This window comes from Anolis carolinensis, chromosome X (assembly GCF_035594765.1).
Source record: "Anolis carolinensis isolate JA03-04 chromosome X, rAnoCar3.1.pri, whole genome shotgun sequence".
NCBI classification, from domain to species: Eukaryota; Metazoa; Chordata; class Lepidosauria; order Squamata; family Dactyloidae; genus Anolis; species Anolis carolinensis.
In genome coordinates, this window is record NC_085847.1 from 10081576 (window position 1) to 10097350 (window position 15775).

The following is a 15775-nucleotide window of genomic DNA, read 5'->3' on the forward strand; positions in this document are numbered from 1 at the left end:
GGGTGCAAATGCTGTCTTTTGTAGCAAAATGGTGCAATATGCATGTGGTCGACTCAGTGGCAACTGGTGGCTTCCACTCTGGGTTCTCTTCTGAACTTTAAAGGAGATGTCCAAGATTCGGCACGGTCAAGGAAGCCACCAGCTGCCACTGATTCGATTTATTGTCTTGTTTGTCATGGTTGAATTAAGAATGTGCTAATAAGTCGAAAGCTATATCCAGATTTAGGGAAAGTAACCTGTCGAGACTATAGGCTCGGGCTGTGGCGCAGGCTGGAGAGCAGTTGCAATGAATCACTGCAATGAACACTCTGACCATGAGGTCATGAGTTCGAGGCCCGCTCGGAGCCTATGTTTGTCTTGTCTTTGTTCTATGTTAAAAGGCATTGAATGTTTGCCTATATGTGTAATGTGATCCGCCCTGAGTCCCCTTCGGGGTGAGAAGGGCAGAATATAAATGCTGTAGATAAATAAATAAATAAATATAGCTCTGAGAAGTGGCTATGCTGGCTGGCGGATTCTGGGTCCTTGTAGTCCTTCAAAGTAACCTTTCCAAACTCTGGGTTGTTGTATGTTTTCCGGGCTGTATGGCCATGTTCCAGAAGTATTCTCTCCGGACGTTTCACCCACATCTATGGCAGGCATGCTCACAACCTCTGAGGATGCCTGCCATAGATGTGGGCAAAATGTCAGGAGAGAATACTTCTGGAACATGGCCATACAGCCCAGAAAACATACAACAACCCTGTGATCCCGGCCATGAAAGCCTTCGACAACACATTTCCAAACTCTGTTCATATCAGACAAGAATGGTGATGATGATGGTGATGATAATAATAATAATATCCTGCAACCATCTCCCAAAAGGTACTCGGGGTGACTTACAGAACAGCACATAATAGTGCCATGAAAACACATATGCCAGGTAGACGTTCCATGCATCTAGTTTTGACTTGGTCTTTGTTTGGAACTAGCTTTGATTAAGTATCTTGGGTTACATCTACATTGCCATATAATGCAGTTTGAATCTTATTAAAGGTTAAGTTAAACTACATTATATAGGCCTACAGTAAAGTTAAAGGTTTCCCCTGACATTAAGTCTAGTCGTGTCCGAAGAGCCGGCGTTGTCCATAGAAGTCTCCAAGGTCATGTGGCCATTGGCATGACTGCGTGGAGCGCCGTTACCTTCCCACAGAAGCAGTACCTATTGACCTACTCACATTTGTATGTTTTCGAACTGCTAGGTTGGCAGAGGTTGGGGCTAATAGCGGGAGCTCACTCCTCTCCCCGGATTCGAACCACCAGCAAGTTCAACAGCTCAGCGGTTTAACCCACTGCACCACCAGGGGCTTCATATGGGTCTATACTAATCATATAACACAGATCCAAACTGTATTATATAGCAGTGTAGGTCTTGGAACTATTACTGTTACTAAGTACTTTAAGAAAGTAACTATCCAAACTAGGCCAACAAAATTCCCAGAGAATCTATTGTTCCAGACTACTGGTATATTGAACTGGATTGACCAATGTTTGGTTTAGTATAATGTACTTGCTTGTATTTATTTTAATGGGTTTCAAAAGAGGTTATCCCTATGGATGTTAAACAGAAATTACTGGGCATTGTGTGATTGATTGTTCCCATGGATGTTCCTTTTGGGCTTGTCTGTTTCTTTTACTGAATGCAAAATTAATTTAAAAAGGTAATGAGGAAGTGCAGGATTTGAATCCCTTATATTTAAGGAGATAATACGAATCTACCAGGAGAAATATGGGTTATCATATGAACCCATAGATAGACGGGGGACTTTTTCTCCTTATTTGCAATAGATAGGAGAATCATAATTTAATCTGGGTATGTGCCACTATCAATATGAGCAGCCCACTCTTCCAGATGGAAATCTGCTCTCTAGATAGGTATGCGCTCATGACTAATGTACTGCATGGAACCCTTGAGCGGTGCTCGGCTAATAGAAAAATCTACTCCTGAAATGAACAGTCGAAAAGCCTACAATCGCAGCAAATGAAAGGAATAAATTTAAATTAAAGTCAAATAAGAGAAGGGAGGGAGGGGAAGGGAAGTCCAGACAGGCAGAGACCGATGTCCTTAACAAGAACATTTATTTTGATTCATTATGCAGCCGGAAAATAATTATCCTCCTGCTGAAGTTCATGCATTGCTTCGATGGGTGGCGATCTAGGTGGGAGGAAGCGACTTTGGTTCATTTCTTCTGAGGATGGGTGAGAAAGTCTCATTCTGTACGTTGGATCTCCACATATGCAAGGCTTAAACGTCTGCCACCTGAAAGCTATTCCTAGCTCTTGGGACATCACAAAAGATTTGCAACTATTCCATCTCTGTAGGGGTAGGATGCAAAGAATGCTCACCAATGTTCTCCTCTTTGACATGGAACAATGTCTCTACACCTTGAGACACTGAGAAAAGAGTCAACTGTGCAAGATTTAATATAATGTTGAGGGTATTTGGGGAGTTTTTGGGTGAAATATCTGTTTTGCATAAATACACTATTGAAATGGTCCATTTGTGCATGCAAGAGTAAGAGTGAAAAATTACAGACGGAGCGGAAGGTTATTGAAAACTGTAACCGAATTGTTGGAGGGTTTCCTGGAGAACTACGAATCATGGAGGCTAAGGGAACACTTCTAACACTATCCCAACATGGTCACAATGGGGATCCCCTTGACCGAAATCCTGCGGAGATTTGAGATGTAGTAAATCTGGTCATCGCCACCCCTCTCTTCACCGTGTATGTTCTCACAAACATATTTTAAGATCCATGTCAAAGAGAAATGAATAGGGCTCCTTGGCTGACAAATCAGGGCGGAAAACCACACTTCCTAAGCACTTAAGGAAAGATGTTATGTTTGTATTGCAGGCCGACGCGTGACAGTGACGAAGAAGAAGATGATGAAAAGAAAGGCAGAGGCTGCACCCTCCAGTACCAGCATGCCATGGTGCGAGTCCTGACCCAATTTGTTGCCGAATCGTCGGACTTCGGAGGCCAGCTGACCTACATGCTTGGTTCCGAGTGGCAATTTGACATCACCGATCTCGTGGCTGATTTCATGAAAGTGGAGGAATCCAAAGTTGCCAAGTTACAAGAAGGACGTGTCCTGGTTGGTCGTGAGCAAGGGATTACAACTGTTCAGGTGCGACGCAAAGCAAATTTCAGTAGAAATGTTAGCTACATGACACTCGAGATGGAGAGCACTAAACAAGAGGAGATATTTACTAGTAGTTATGATCATGGTTTGCTGTCTCCTCCTAGATAGGCAGTCTTACCATTCGTTGCAAAGAAAAGTCTCACTGTCATGCAGATAGTACTTCATTTGTTAACATACAGCAGGAACAACTTACTTGGCATTCATTCTCAGAACTTATAAGAACCATCCTTATATAAAGTCTTGCATGCTGAACTGCTGCTGAAAAAATAAAAACATCTCAATTGTTGACCAGTTCATCAACCATGCTTTTAGCCCTTTGTTCTAATGTAAAAAAGATTCAATCTCCCTAACTCATCCGTTCTAAGTATAATAGTCTTTTATTGTTTCCTCCATTCCTTAATTGTCTTAGCAAAATATTTTGGCCAAATTTTCCTCTAAACCTTGTATATCACTCTATAGCCCATAACAGACATTTGTATGCCCTGTGTTGACATTTATGGCTTGGCTTCAAAGGAATCATGACATAAATCCTGCATCTTCTCCAGCTAAGATCTACAGAGATACTTGCAGGAACACCTCAGCAAGCAAGAGTCCAAAAGTGGCAGGCTAAAACACGGATCCTCAATCCATGGCTGATACCGGATGAGAGACTCCCTCCTGGGCACACAGGAGCATTTGTGCATTTGTATAGAATCGCTATCAGTTTCTGTTTGTTTTATTCGTAAGGCCCTCGTTTTACTTTTTAAGCACCTTCCGAAAATGGGTGCCTTTCCAAATGGATGTTTTCGTTCCGCATCCAAAAAAACAAATTTTTGATCCATTGGCGGCAATGGGAGGGCTTTCCCAGACTCCCCTTCCCCTCAGTTTTAGGGGTACTGGGGTGAAAATCACCACACACGGAGGGCACGTCTACCACTTTTAGCCCACCAAGTTTTATAAAGTTTGGGTCATCCCCGACTTTTAGGGATTTTGTTTTCCTTTCTATAAATAAAATCTTGTTTTGTTTTGACATGCTTTAATATGTAAAAATGAGATGAAAAATGCTCCCAAACAGTAGGTCATTATTCTTAGGTTTAACTCTTACAAATGCTTGAAGCAAAACTCAGTTTTAAACTTCTAGTCACTTCGAAGTCACATTCTAGGTCACAAAGGATCTGAAAACAAGAAAGGCATAAAAAGCGACACAGGTAGTAGTGCGTTAACAGAAGCAGATTACTTCTTTAACACTACAAAAAATAAGAGTAATTACCGTGACTTTCCAAAGCTTTTGCATTGTGCTCATCCTGTTCTCTCTCTTCTTCTTGTGAAGGTTCTTTCTCCTCTCTCGGATTCCATTTTGGCTGAGAAGACCGTGATTGTTCTGGAAGACCGCGTGACCATCACAGACCTTGGGGTGCAGCTTGTGGCCGGCTTGTCCCTCTCACTCCAGACAAGCAAAGGAAACAAGAGAGTGATTGTCACAACAGCATCGGCATCCGATATCCTTCATTCACCCAAACAGGTGGAGTATAGAGAGACGGCTCAGGATCAAAATTAGCTGAAAAGCATAGAGCAGTGGTTCCCAAACTTATTTGGCCTACCGACTCCTGGAAAGGGGGCGTGGCTTAAAGGGGTGGGCGTGGCTCCTGCTTAAAAGGGCGGGGCTGAGCCTCTCCCCTAGTCCAAGATGGAGGGCTGGGAGGGGGAGGTGGGCGGGGCCACAAATGGGCAGTCAGGACCGGGATGAGCGGGGTTACGAGCTCTGAGGCAGGGCTGAGCTTCTATCCCTGTCCTGCGGTGCCTGTCAGGACACAGGGGGTGGGGCTAGAGGAGGGGGCAGGCCTCTATACCCCGCCCCTGTGTTCTAACAAGTGCCTCAGGGGAGGTATACAGAGGCTCTTGGGAAGAGTCCCCACCCCTACCTCTAGCTCCACCCTTTAGTCCTAAAAGGCCTCTCAGGAGAGGTATAGAGGCTCAGCCCTGTCTCGCACTCTTGGGAAGAGGCCCCGCCCCCACCCCTAGCCCCGCCCTTTTGTCCTAAAAGGCCTCTCAGGGGAGGTATAGAGGCTCAGCCCTGTCTCGGGCTCTTGGAAGGAAGCCCCGCCCCCTTCCCTAGCTTCACCCTCTGTGTCCCAACAAGTGCCTCAGGAGAGGTATAGATTCTCAGCCCTGTCTTGGGCTCTTGGGAAGAAGCCACGGCCACTCCTATAGCTCCAACCCCTGTGTCCTAACAGGTGTCTCAGGTGCTCAGCCCTGTCTCCGGCACTTGGGAAGAGGCCCTGCCCCTCCCCTGGCTCCACCCCCGTGTCCTAATACGTACCATCACCGCCCCCCTGGATCGCTGCAGAGCCCACCAGGGGGCGGTAGCACCCACTTTGGGAATCACTGGCATAGAGTCATACAATTTTATGAGAACATGGAAGGCAGCAAGAGAACCAGTTGAGCTCAAAGTGAAACTAATGCGTTCTACTGAATTCCCAGTGTCAGAGAAAAGCTGGAAAAGTTCGTGTTTTGAACTACCATGCTATTATCCATTCAGTGGATGATAATCCAAAAAACAAAAAAAACAAAAAGGGAAAGCTGCGTCCAGTGAAAATGCATTATGTAATTACGTTTAGCTTTATTTTTCTCCAGGGCTATCTCAGACTTACTTCTGCTGTATTGGAGTCAATATGGCTGCTGAGAATTTAAATAGCTATTCATAGAGCTCTTTTTCCTCTTCTATGCATTTGTCTAATCCTCTTTTAGAGCTGTCTGGCTGCCCATTCCAAAACTTAATGATGATTTGCGCCAAGAAGTTCTTCCTTTTACCTGTTTTATACCTGAACGCCTCGGGAATGGTTTTATTAGGGTGTCAAGCTTCAGCATTAGAGATTGTGGCGCAGAATAAAAATGAGCAAAGTGTCTCCATAGTTGGAACTAGACAGGAAAGACCTGGGTACAAGACACTCAATTTGAGTTATTGGTCATCGGAAAGAAGACATTGTAGAGCTAGGGAAGGTGCGTGACCATGGTCAATATGATCAGGGGACTTGAAGCAACTCTTCTATGAGAAAAGGTTATAGTTTTAATGACTGTTGAACTAAAAGAAAGGGAATCTAGGAGAAAACAAGTGCAACTTCTATTGGTTAGGGCACCCAGAAGCACCCAATTGACCACTGTGGAAAAAGAAAGCTAGACTAGATCGACTAACAGGGCTTACTCTCAGTCTATGTTATTTTACAGTGTCATATATACCTCTGCTTCTTAAACTGCATGTCCCTTTATATCTACGGCTGGGATCCTGAAAAACCTGACAGCTGTCAAAGTTTTCTGAATGCCACCTAGTGGCTGTTTTAGACATTTATACAAAACTGTGGTCCAGTTGACTCTGCAGGAGATGCTTCAGCTATATTTCATATAAAAGAAAAATCAGCCTGTTTTGCAAGCCTTGAAAATGTTGATTTGTTATCAGTAAATGTTTGATTTGTATACCTATTTTATATACCTATATATCTAGAGTCATGTAAAAATGTATCAGGCAGAAAGGGGTCTTGAGGGAAAGTGTGTGGCTCTTTAAATGATATATACGCGAGTATAAGCCAAACCGAATATAAGATGAGACACCTAATTTTACCATAAAAAACTGGGAAAACTTATTGACTCGAGTATAAGTCAAGGGTGGGAAATGCAGCAGCTACTGATAAATTTCAAAATAAAAATAGATACCAATAAAATTACAGGGGTGCTTCTGCCCTGCCTCTTGGGAGGCGCCCGTGCGCGTTGCTAGGTAGATAGCAAGCTACCTAGCAATGCGCACGGGCACTTTGCTAAGCCGAGTGCTCGCTGCTCTGCCCCTTGGGAGGCGCCTGTGCGCGTTGCTAGGTAGCTAGCAAGCTACCTAGCAACATGCATGGGTGCTTCCCAAGGGGCGGAGCGGTGAGCACTCGGCTTAAGAAGCACCCCTGAGCGTTGTTAGGTAGCTTGTTATCTACCTAGCAACGTGCACGGGCGCCTCCCAAGAGGCAGGGCAGAAGCGCCCCTGCGCGTTGCTAGGTAGCTTTCTATCTACCTAGCAACGTGCACGGGGCACTTCCTTCAACCGGCTTGCTGGATAATAGGGCCTCCCTATTATCCGTCAGATCCAGTTATTCGACATTCGGCCCACCTGTTTATGTCGAATAACCGTAACTCTCCTGTATCTGTACTCATCTATTCTCTCGCCTCCCCTTTTTTAGGAAGCTGTGGTGAGTGCTTGGATTCTGTTCAGTGATGGCACTGTGACACCCTTAGACATCTACGACATGAAAGATTTCTCTCTCACCATCACGTCATTGGATGAAATGGTGGTGTCCATTCACGAAAGCCAAGAGGAAGACTGGCCCGTGGTAGTGGCAGAAGGAGAAGGTCAAGGGCCACTGATTAAAATCGAAATGGTGATCAGCGAGCCTTGCCAGAAGTCCAAGCGGAAGAGCAGCCTGGCCGTTGGGAAAGGAACCATCAAGGTCAAGTTTGGCCAGAAAGAGTCCGATCACAAAGGGGACACGAATGATGTTGAAGATGCCGATGCCGATTTTAAAAGCCAAGGGGGCAATGGCGTAGAGAAGTCACTGGAGCAAGAGAGGTCAGGGCAAGACTGGCATAAGTATGGAGTTTCCATGAGTCACGAAGAGGCTGCCAACCAAAGCACCACATCCAAACCTTCTGTTCATCAGAACACGCATGGAGATGGCCAACTCCAAAACAGTCCAACGTCTTTTACAACCTTTCCCATACAGGTCGACATTCCTGGGCAGAACCACCCAGGGGATCTCATTTTGGCTCCCAGAGGACTTACAGATCTTGAGATAGGCATGTATGCACTGCTGTGTGTCTTCTGCCTAGCGATTTTGGTCTTCTTAATCAACTGTGTGGCATTTGCATGGAAATATCGGCACAAGAGGTTCGCTGTTAGTGAACAAGGCAACCTGCCACATTCCCATGACTGGGTGTGGCTTGGCAATGAGACCGAGCTCTTGGAGAATACAGTGGACATTTCACTCCCCTCCGAAGAATGCACCACCATGATAGACAGAGGGATGCAATTTGAGGAAAGCAATTTCCTCCTCAATGGGAACTCTCAGAAGAACCTCCACAACCAGATCCTTCGCTCAGCTGAATACGCTTGTGAGAAAGATCTCTCAAGCGAGCCTGTCAACCCACCTGGGCCCAAGCGGAAAAGGGTGAAGTTCACCTCCTATACCACCATCTTGCCAGAGGATGGCGGCCCTTATACCAACTCCATTCTTTTCGACAGCGACGACAACATCAAATGGGTGTGCCAAGATATGGACTTAGGCGATTCCCAGGACCTTAGAGACTATATGGAAAGGCTGCAAGACAATATGTAAAAAAAAAATGCAAAATAAAATTATATATAAAGAGAGAAGAAGAAAAAAAACTTTCTTACGTTTGTATTCACCTTTATGCCTTCTGTTTTATGGATAATGGAACGGTCAAACCAGCCAGCAATAGAAGACTCCTCCAATTCTTTTGGAGGTTCAGAGATAGTAACTTCACATCGTTGTGATCAGGTGCAAGAAAAATCTGGCTGTGTTATCCTGTCTTTGTCAGATACAAGGGGGTGTGCTATACCCTCCAAACAGCTGCTTAACAATCCGAGAGGGAATGGCGCCCAACCGGCTGTTTTTCTTATGTCGCCTGATACTAGTAAATACTGATCCAGCTACGGCTAGACTCAGAAGATGGCTTAGCCTGTCATGCGATGACAAGCCGTTACTTTGGAGAAATGGACAATGTTGTAGGGTGGGGTGGGGGAATATTTTTTTCTCTTTGTAAAAGCACAGTAGACATTCTTTGCTTACGGCAGGAATCTCAGCTCCTTTGAAAGGATCAGAATGAATTGGCCTCATGTAATATGTTTGTTGGAAGTACAGGCAAATATATCCTTTTTGGGTTGTCTTTTTTCTTTTCCTCTTCTTCGCTTCTTCCCCTTCGCTTTCGCCAACACTTTTTCCTCTCCTCTCCGCTCCTTTCCTTTCCTCTCCACTCCTTTCCTCTCCGCTCCTCTTCTCTCCGCTCCTTTCCTTTCCGCTCCTCTCCGCTCTGTTCTGCTCTTTTCCTTTCCTCTCCGCTCCTCTCCTCTCCGCTCCTTTCCTCTCTGCTCCTCTCCGCTCCTCTCCTCTCCACTCCTCTCCTCTCCGTTCCTTTCCTCTCCGCTCTGTTCCTTTCCTCTCCGCTCCTCTCCTGTCCGTTCCTTTCCTCTCCTCTCCTCTCCTCTCCGCTCTGTTCCACTCCTTTCCTTTCCTTTCCGCTCCTCTTCTTTCTGCTCCTTTCCGCTCCTTTCTTCTCCGCTCCTCTCCGCTCTGTTCCGCTCCTCTCCTCTCCTCTCCGCTCCTTTCCTCTCTGCTCCTCTCCGCTCCTCTCCACTCCTCTCCGTTCCTTTCCTTTCCGCTCTGTTCCTTTCCTCTCTGCTCCTCTCCTGTCCGTTCCTTTCCTGTCCGCTCCTCTTTGTTCCTTTCCTCTCCGCTCCTCTCCGTTCCTTTCCTCTCTGCTCCTCTCCGCTCCTTTCCTCTCCGCTCCTCTCCGTTCCTTTCCTCTCTGCTCCTCTCCGTTCCTTTCCTCTCTGCTCCTCTCCGTTCCTTTCGTCTCTGCTCCTCTCTGCTCCTGTCCTCTCCGCTCCTCTCCGTTCCTTTCCTCTCCGCTCCTCTCTGCTCTGTTCCGCTCCTTTCCTTTCCTCTCTGCTCCTTTCCACTCCGCTCCTCTCCTCCTTCCTCCTCCTCTCGATAACCAGTATTTATCCCTGTGGTTAATTCGTTTGACTGCATCATTTATATAGCTTTCTTGATTTAATTGGTAACTTTGCTCTGTTATGCTGGGAAGATCTTTCCCCCCCACCCTGGTTATACCAAAGTGTGCTACGATATATTCTGAGTAGGGCTGTAAAGTTTAGTCAATAGATCAAAGAGAGACCTTGTGAATGAGGAAGAAATGCACCCCCAAGTTAACTGGGAGGCAGATTCTTTGAAAAATCGACAGATTTTAGTATGAATATTCCAAAGCATCTTAGCAGAGATACATATGTAGAGGGTAAAAAAAGAGCAGGGCAGTTACATTGCTGTATTCCAGACATGGGCAAACTTGGGCCCTCCAGGTGTTTTGGACTTCGACTCCCACAATTCCTAACAGCTTCAGGCCCTTTCCGTGGTCCATGTGGCCTCCGTCATGGTTGATCCAGAGCCATTCCACTGCATAATGCTAGAGGCATTCAGTCAACGGCTTCATGGTGAATCAACACTAACGTAAACCCCATTGATTTAGTTCTTCTCCTTTTTCATGTCTCACAATTGGCTTGAGGCCAGTGGGTTTTATTCGCAGGAAACACGACTGAGTTCAATGGAAATTTGTCCGAAGTGACTGTGCACACGGTTGTAATTGTGCTGATTGTAGTAGGATGGATCATATGTGATCTTTTTGGCCGGCGGGAATGTTACAATTGGGGGCCATGAATCCCAGAGTCACCCAGTGCCTATACGGGATGCTGGGAATGTCAATCCAAAAAGTAAATTTCCAAAAATCTGTTCTGGGGAAAGTGTGTGTGAATGTGTAAGCGAGTAGCCACACTGGCATCAGGAACGTCAGAATTTACCGGTTCACAAGATGCCTCTTCTGAGATGTCATGCCATTTACAGGAGGCAGGGTGGAATATGTTGCCGTCTTTACAACACTTGTACTTGCTTATAGGCAAATGTGTGCAGGACTAATTAATTAAGGAACTGATTAATCAATTAAAACCCATACGATTAATTGACTATAGTTTCTTTTAAACTGTGTTACGGCCCTAATTGCTTTGTTTCGGGGTTTTGTTTGCTCGCTGTCTGGCATTGTTTCCCAACTGATTTTCCTTCCTTGTTCTCTTGCTTCCTTCCTTCCATCCTTACCTCTCCTCTCCTTCCTTGCCTTCCTCCTTTCACCTACCCTTTCCTACAGATCTTTGATTGGGAAAATAAAGCTTTTATCTGCGGACAGGGCAACTGTACATAAATTAATATCTTACAGGGATGAAGGGAGGAGAAAATGACATTAAGGAGTCGTTCTGTCTAATTCAAAGATTCAGTTGAGTCTTAGAAGACAAGATGTTTTCTTTAGTGGTCTCCGTTACTGTTTTTGTTGAAGAGGACAGGACATTTGGGAGGGGATAGGCGTTTCTGTGTTTGCTACAAGGAAAAGAGGAAGCAGGGTTATTATTTGACGTATTACGGACGTGTATGTTTTGTCTAACTGGGCAAACAGTTGTATGGAAGATTGGGGTGTGGTTGGGAAAATAGCACAAGGCCAGTGCTCCCCGCACCCGGACTGCAACTGTGAACGTAATCCTTCCCCTTCTTTTACAAAATGTCCTACGTTGGACGTTGACTCTTCTCAGTTGTCCCTTCGTTCAATTGCTCAACAAGCAACTGATAAGAAAAAACAGGTCTAGAGTCCTGACATCCTTCCGATTCGAGAAGCGAATCCAAGATGCAGGTTGCTTGGAAGCATCAGGCTCCAGTTCAACAACAGGGTACTTCAACCGATTGAATAATATGCCAAAGAGGACGATAGGTTGACGTAGGCCTTGGGATCAATCCACAACATTGCCTGGGAAGGATAAGATGGTGCCACCTCCAATTCCAGTACAAAACCTGACTGGTAGTTGAGTCCACGACAATGTGGTAGTTGGGTTGTTGTGTGTTTTCCGGGCTGTATGGCTATGTTCCAGAAGTATTTTCTTCTGACGTTTCGCTCACATCTATGGCAGAGGTTGTGAGGTATATAGCTGGCCAATGGCAACATTGGCTTCTCTGGTTTATTATTTATTTATTTATTACATGCATTTATACCCCGCCCATCTCCCCGAGGGGACTCAGAGCGGCTTACATTCTGCCACGAGGGCCAGCAACAAATATACTATAAAAACAAAACAATTAAAACATGATAAAACATGATAAAACATGATAAACAGTATACAAAAATTAAAACGCTGCAAGGCAGCGATATTGCACCATCCTCAGTCATTCACTACTGCTACAATTACAGATTTGCGACCCGATTACAACAGTTGAATGGTTGAATTAGTCTGCAGTGCCTTTTATGTTCCTTGATTCGTACTTACAGTAGAGTCTCACTTATCCAACATAAACGGGCCGGCAGAATGTTGGATAAGCGAATATGTTGGATAATAAGGAGGCATTAAGGAAAAGCCTATTAAACATCAAATTAGGTTATGATTTTACAAATTAAGCACCAAAACATCATGTTATACAACAAATTTGACAGAAAAAGTAGTTCAATACACAGTAATGCTATGTAGTAATTACTGTATTTACAAATTTAGCACCAAAATATCACAATATATTGAAACCATTGACTACAAAAATGCATTGCATAATCCAGAACGTTGGATAAGCGAGTGTTGGATAAGTGAGACTCTACTGTATTTATTTTATTTATTACAATATTTATATCCTGCCCTTCTCACCCAATAGGGGACTCAGGGCGGCTTACAATAAAACACAGATATAAAATTATACAATACATTGTGAATCAATTAAAAAGTTATTAAATTACATTAGACATTCATAAAAACACGATTTTGACCCAAATCGTGATTTTAACATTATTTTGTATATTGACTTTTTATGACTGTTTTAATCATGTTGAAGTTTATTGTTCGGTGATTTGTTTATTGTTTTTACTTGATTTTGTGTTGTCGTTCTGGGCATGGCCCCATGTAAGCCGCCCCGAGTCCCTTCGGGGAGATGGGGCGGGGTATAAGGATAAAATTATTATTATTATTATTTTATTATGACACAGCAAACAAGATAAATATGCTGGATTTCATATCACAAAATCACAAGTTGAACACTTCCCAAGTGTCTAGGACTTTATTATTAATATAATTAATATTAATTAATTTAATATTAATATTGAATTAATATTATTATTATTATTATTATTATTATTATTATTATTATAAAATACAGATGGGTATGTGGTCCCTATGTAGACTTGTCCACAGCAGGAATCAACCACGTTTTGAACCTGCAAGGCCATCCATTGCTAATCAAGCTGGCCAATGAGAACACTTGCCTCCAACTGACAAGAGTTCTTTCTCCCAGCCTGGATATTATTCCACAACTATATAAACTCCACTTGCCTAGTTTCAAACAGACCTCACAACCTCTGAGGATGCCTGCCATAGATGTGGCTGAAACACCAGGAGAGAATGCTTCTGGAACATGGCCATACAGTTCGAAAAACTCACAGCAACCCAGCGATTCCGGCCATGAAAGCCTTCGACAACAGTATCTCTCGACTTTCTTAAATCACTGTATGAAATGAAATAAGCAACAACCCGAACCTTTCCCACCCTTTCCAGGCATTTAAAAAAAAAAACGACGCACAAGTTGGGAAGCTTTTTCCGCCATTTCTAGATGTAACCATTTATATTGGAACAATCACTGGTAGGCTTTAAAAATAGAGAAGTGGTGTTCAATGGCGTGTGTGTGTGTGTGTATGTGTGTGTGGGGTGAGCTTTCCGACTCCCCAAGAAGCAATGAAAATCACCGTTTTAACAAGGATTTCTCAAAAGGACGTGCGCGGCTTTGAAACCGCCACGATCAAAAGACGTCTAAAGTGTGGTACAGTTTTCTAGATTAAAATTGCATTTAAATTGCTTTGCTCTCCAGTAGATGTTGCGCATTACCCTTTCCTGGGAACAAGCCGATCAAGGTGCTTTTTAGGAGTGGTTAATTATTTAAGTAGTGAAAATGGCCACACTTTGAGACTATCGAAATCCTCGAAATCGGACATTTATTTATTTATTACTGTTGAATGTAACATAAAGCACTGTGAAATGATTTCTTGGGCGGGGTGGGGAGAGCTTTGGAACGACGACACCATGTGACAAATTCAATTCCGGGTTTGTTTCCAAATGCCACAGACATGGAGGTGATGCATGCACGCACATTTCCAGCATAACAATATTATTGTGTCGAGGCTATGCACAATAAAGATTCCCATCAGCCATATGGGTTGACGAATGGAGCTCACAGTTAATGAAATTATATATTCTAGATGTACAGAACACTGAACGAGAAGAAAATGTGCCGAGTATTTTTTATTTTTGAAAGATGTTTATATTATAATCACATGCATCATCATGTAACGTGCACCCAAAGGATTATGTTAAACACTGGTTCCATTGTAACAACAGTGTGTGGCACAACAGAAATATAATATTGTGAATAGATTGCAACAAGCTGGAAAAGTTATAACTCAGAGGAATTTTCCCCCATCATGATGGTTTTGTCATACAACCCATTTGTTAAGAAAGCTTGCAGCGGGGCAAGTCTAGGTTCAAATAGAATTTTGTCAAATTGTTCTGGGATGCACCTTGCATGATGCTGTCATTCTGTGACCATTGACTTGGTTGTCAGAACAATCAAATAGAGAGTTCAGAAAAATGACTTTAGGATTCGAGGTCAGCTTAGACCAGGCATGGGTGAATGAAGGCCCAGGGGCCGGATGTGGCCCCCGGGGTGCTTACCTCAGTCCCTTCTCATTTTTCCTGTCCTCTTGGCATAAGGACGTGGTGGTCCGCCATGTCCTTATGCCAAAAAGACGTGGGAGGAAGGCACATAGCTCTCTGGAATGCTCTCAGCCACCACGTGTCTCACTCTCCTCCTGGCATAAGGATACTGTGAGTGACCTTGTCCTTAGACTGAGAAGACAGCTCGAGAAAGGCGCTCTCAGCCACCGCATGTCTCGATCTCCTCCAGGTATAAGGAAGGCATGAGCAGCCCCATCCTTATGCTAGGAGGTTGGCTCAAGGAAGGCACGAGGTGGCTGAGAGCCCTTTGGAGCACTCTCGGCCGCCGCATGTCTCGTCCTCCACCCAGCATCATGCCAAGAGGACAGCCCAAGGATTGGGGGAGGAGGATAGGAAAGAGGATTGCGGCAGTCGCCATGTGTCTCTCCTTCCTCCCACCATAAGGATGAAATGAGCAGCAGGCATGGGCAAACTTTTTTGCCTTGGGGCCGCATTGCGGGCCGCGCCAGGAGGGAGGGAGCCAGGCACACTCTGGGTGGGGAGAGCCAGGCTCATCCTCAGATTGTTCTCCTGGCATAAAGATGGGGCTCCCCATCCTTTTGCTGGGAGAAAGGCAAGACAGGGTGTGACTGCCCCTTTCCTCCTCCCCCGATCCTTGGGCTGTCCTCTTGGCATTATGCCAGGAGGAGGGCGAGACAGGCAGTGGCTGAGAGTGCTCCGGAGGGCCCTCAGCAGCTCCATGCCTTCCTTGAGCCAACATCTTAGCATAAGGATGGGGCCGCTCACACCTTATACCGGGAGGAGAGCGAGACACGGGGTTTCTGAGAGCGCTCCAGAGGGCTCTCAGCCACCCCATGCCTTCCTTGAGCCAGCCTCCTAGCATAAGAATGGGGCCGCTCACACCTTATACCGGGAGGAGAGTGAGACATGGGGTTGCTGAGAGTGCTCCAGAGGCTCTCAGCCACCCCATGCCTTCCTTGAGCCAACGTCTTAGCATAAGGATGGGGCTGCTCACACCTTATACCGGGATGCGAGCGAGACATG

General features: G+C 44.9%; 2 protein-coding genes across 2 annotated transcripts in view; one reads left to right on the forward strand and one right to left on the reverse strand.

Annotated features, from left to right (window-relative positions):
* tmem132b (transmembrane protein 132B) overlaps positions 1-9301 on the forward strand; it is a 272960-nt gene extending 263659 nt beyond the window's left edge. The window contains exons 7-9 of the mRNA XM_008113646.3: positions 2895-3168; positions 4493-4684; positions 7380-9301. Of these exons, the coding sequence (XP_008111853.2) occupies positions 2895-3168; positions 4493-4684; positions 7380-8531 (1618 nt within the window). The 3' untranslated portion in view covers positions 8532-9301. The remainder of the gene's footprint in view (positions 1-2894; positions 3169-4492; positions 4685-7379) is intronic.
* On the reverse strand, positions 8475-10174 carry LOC134292916 (ribosome-binding protein 1-like). The gene is made up of 2 exons (XM_062958701.1): positions 9006-10174; positions 8475-8513 (listed from the first exon to the last, which is right to left on the reverse strand). The coding sequence occupies exons 1-2, from the start codon at positions 9969-9971 to the stop codon at positions 8475-8477; spliced, it is 1005 nt and encodes a 334-aa protein (XP_062814771.1). The 5' UTR covers positions 9972-10174.
* Positions 10175-15775: the final 5601 nt, after the last annotated feature.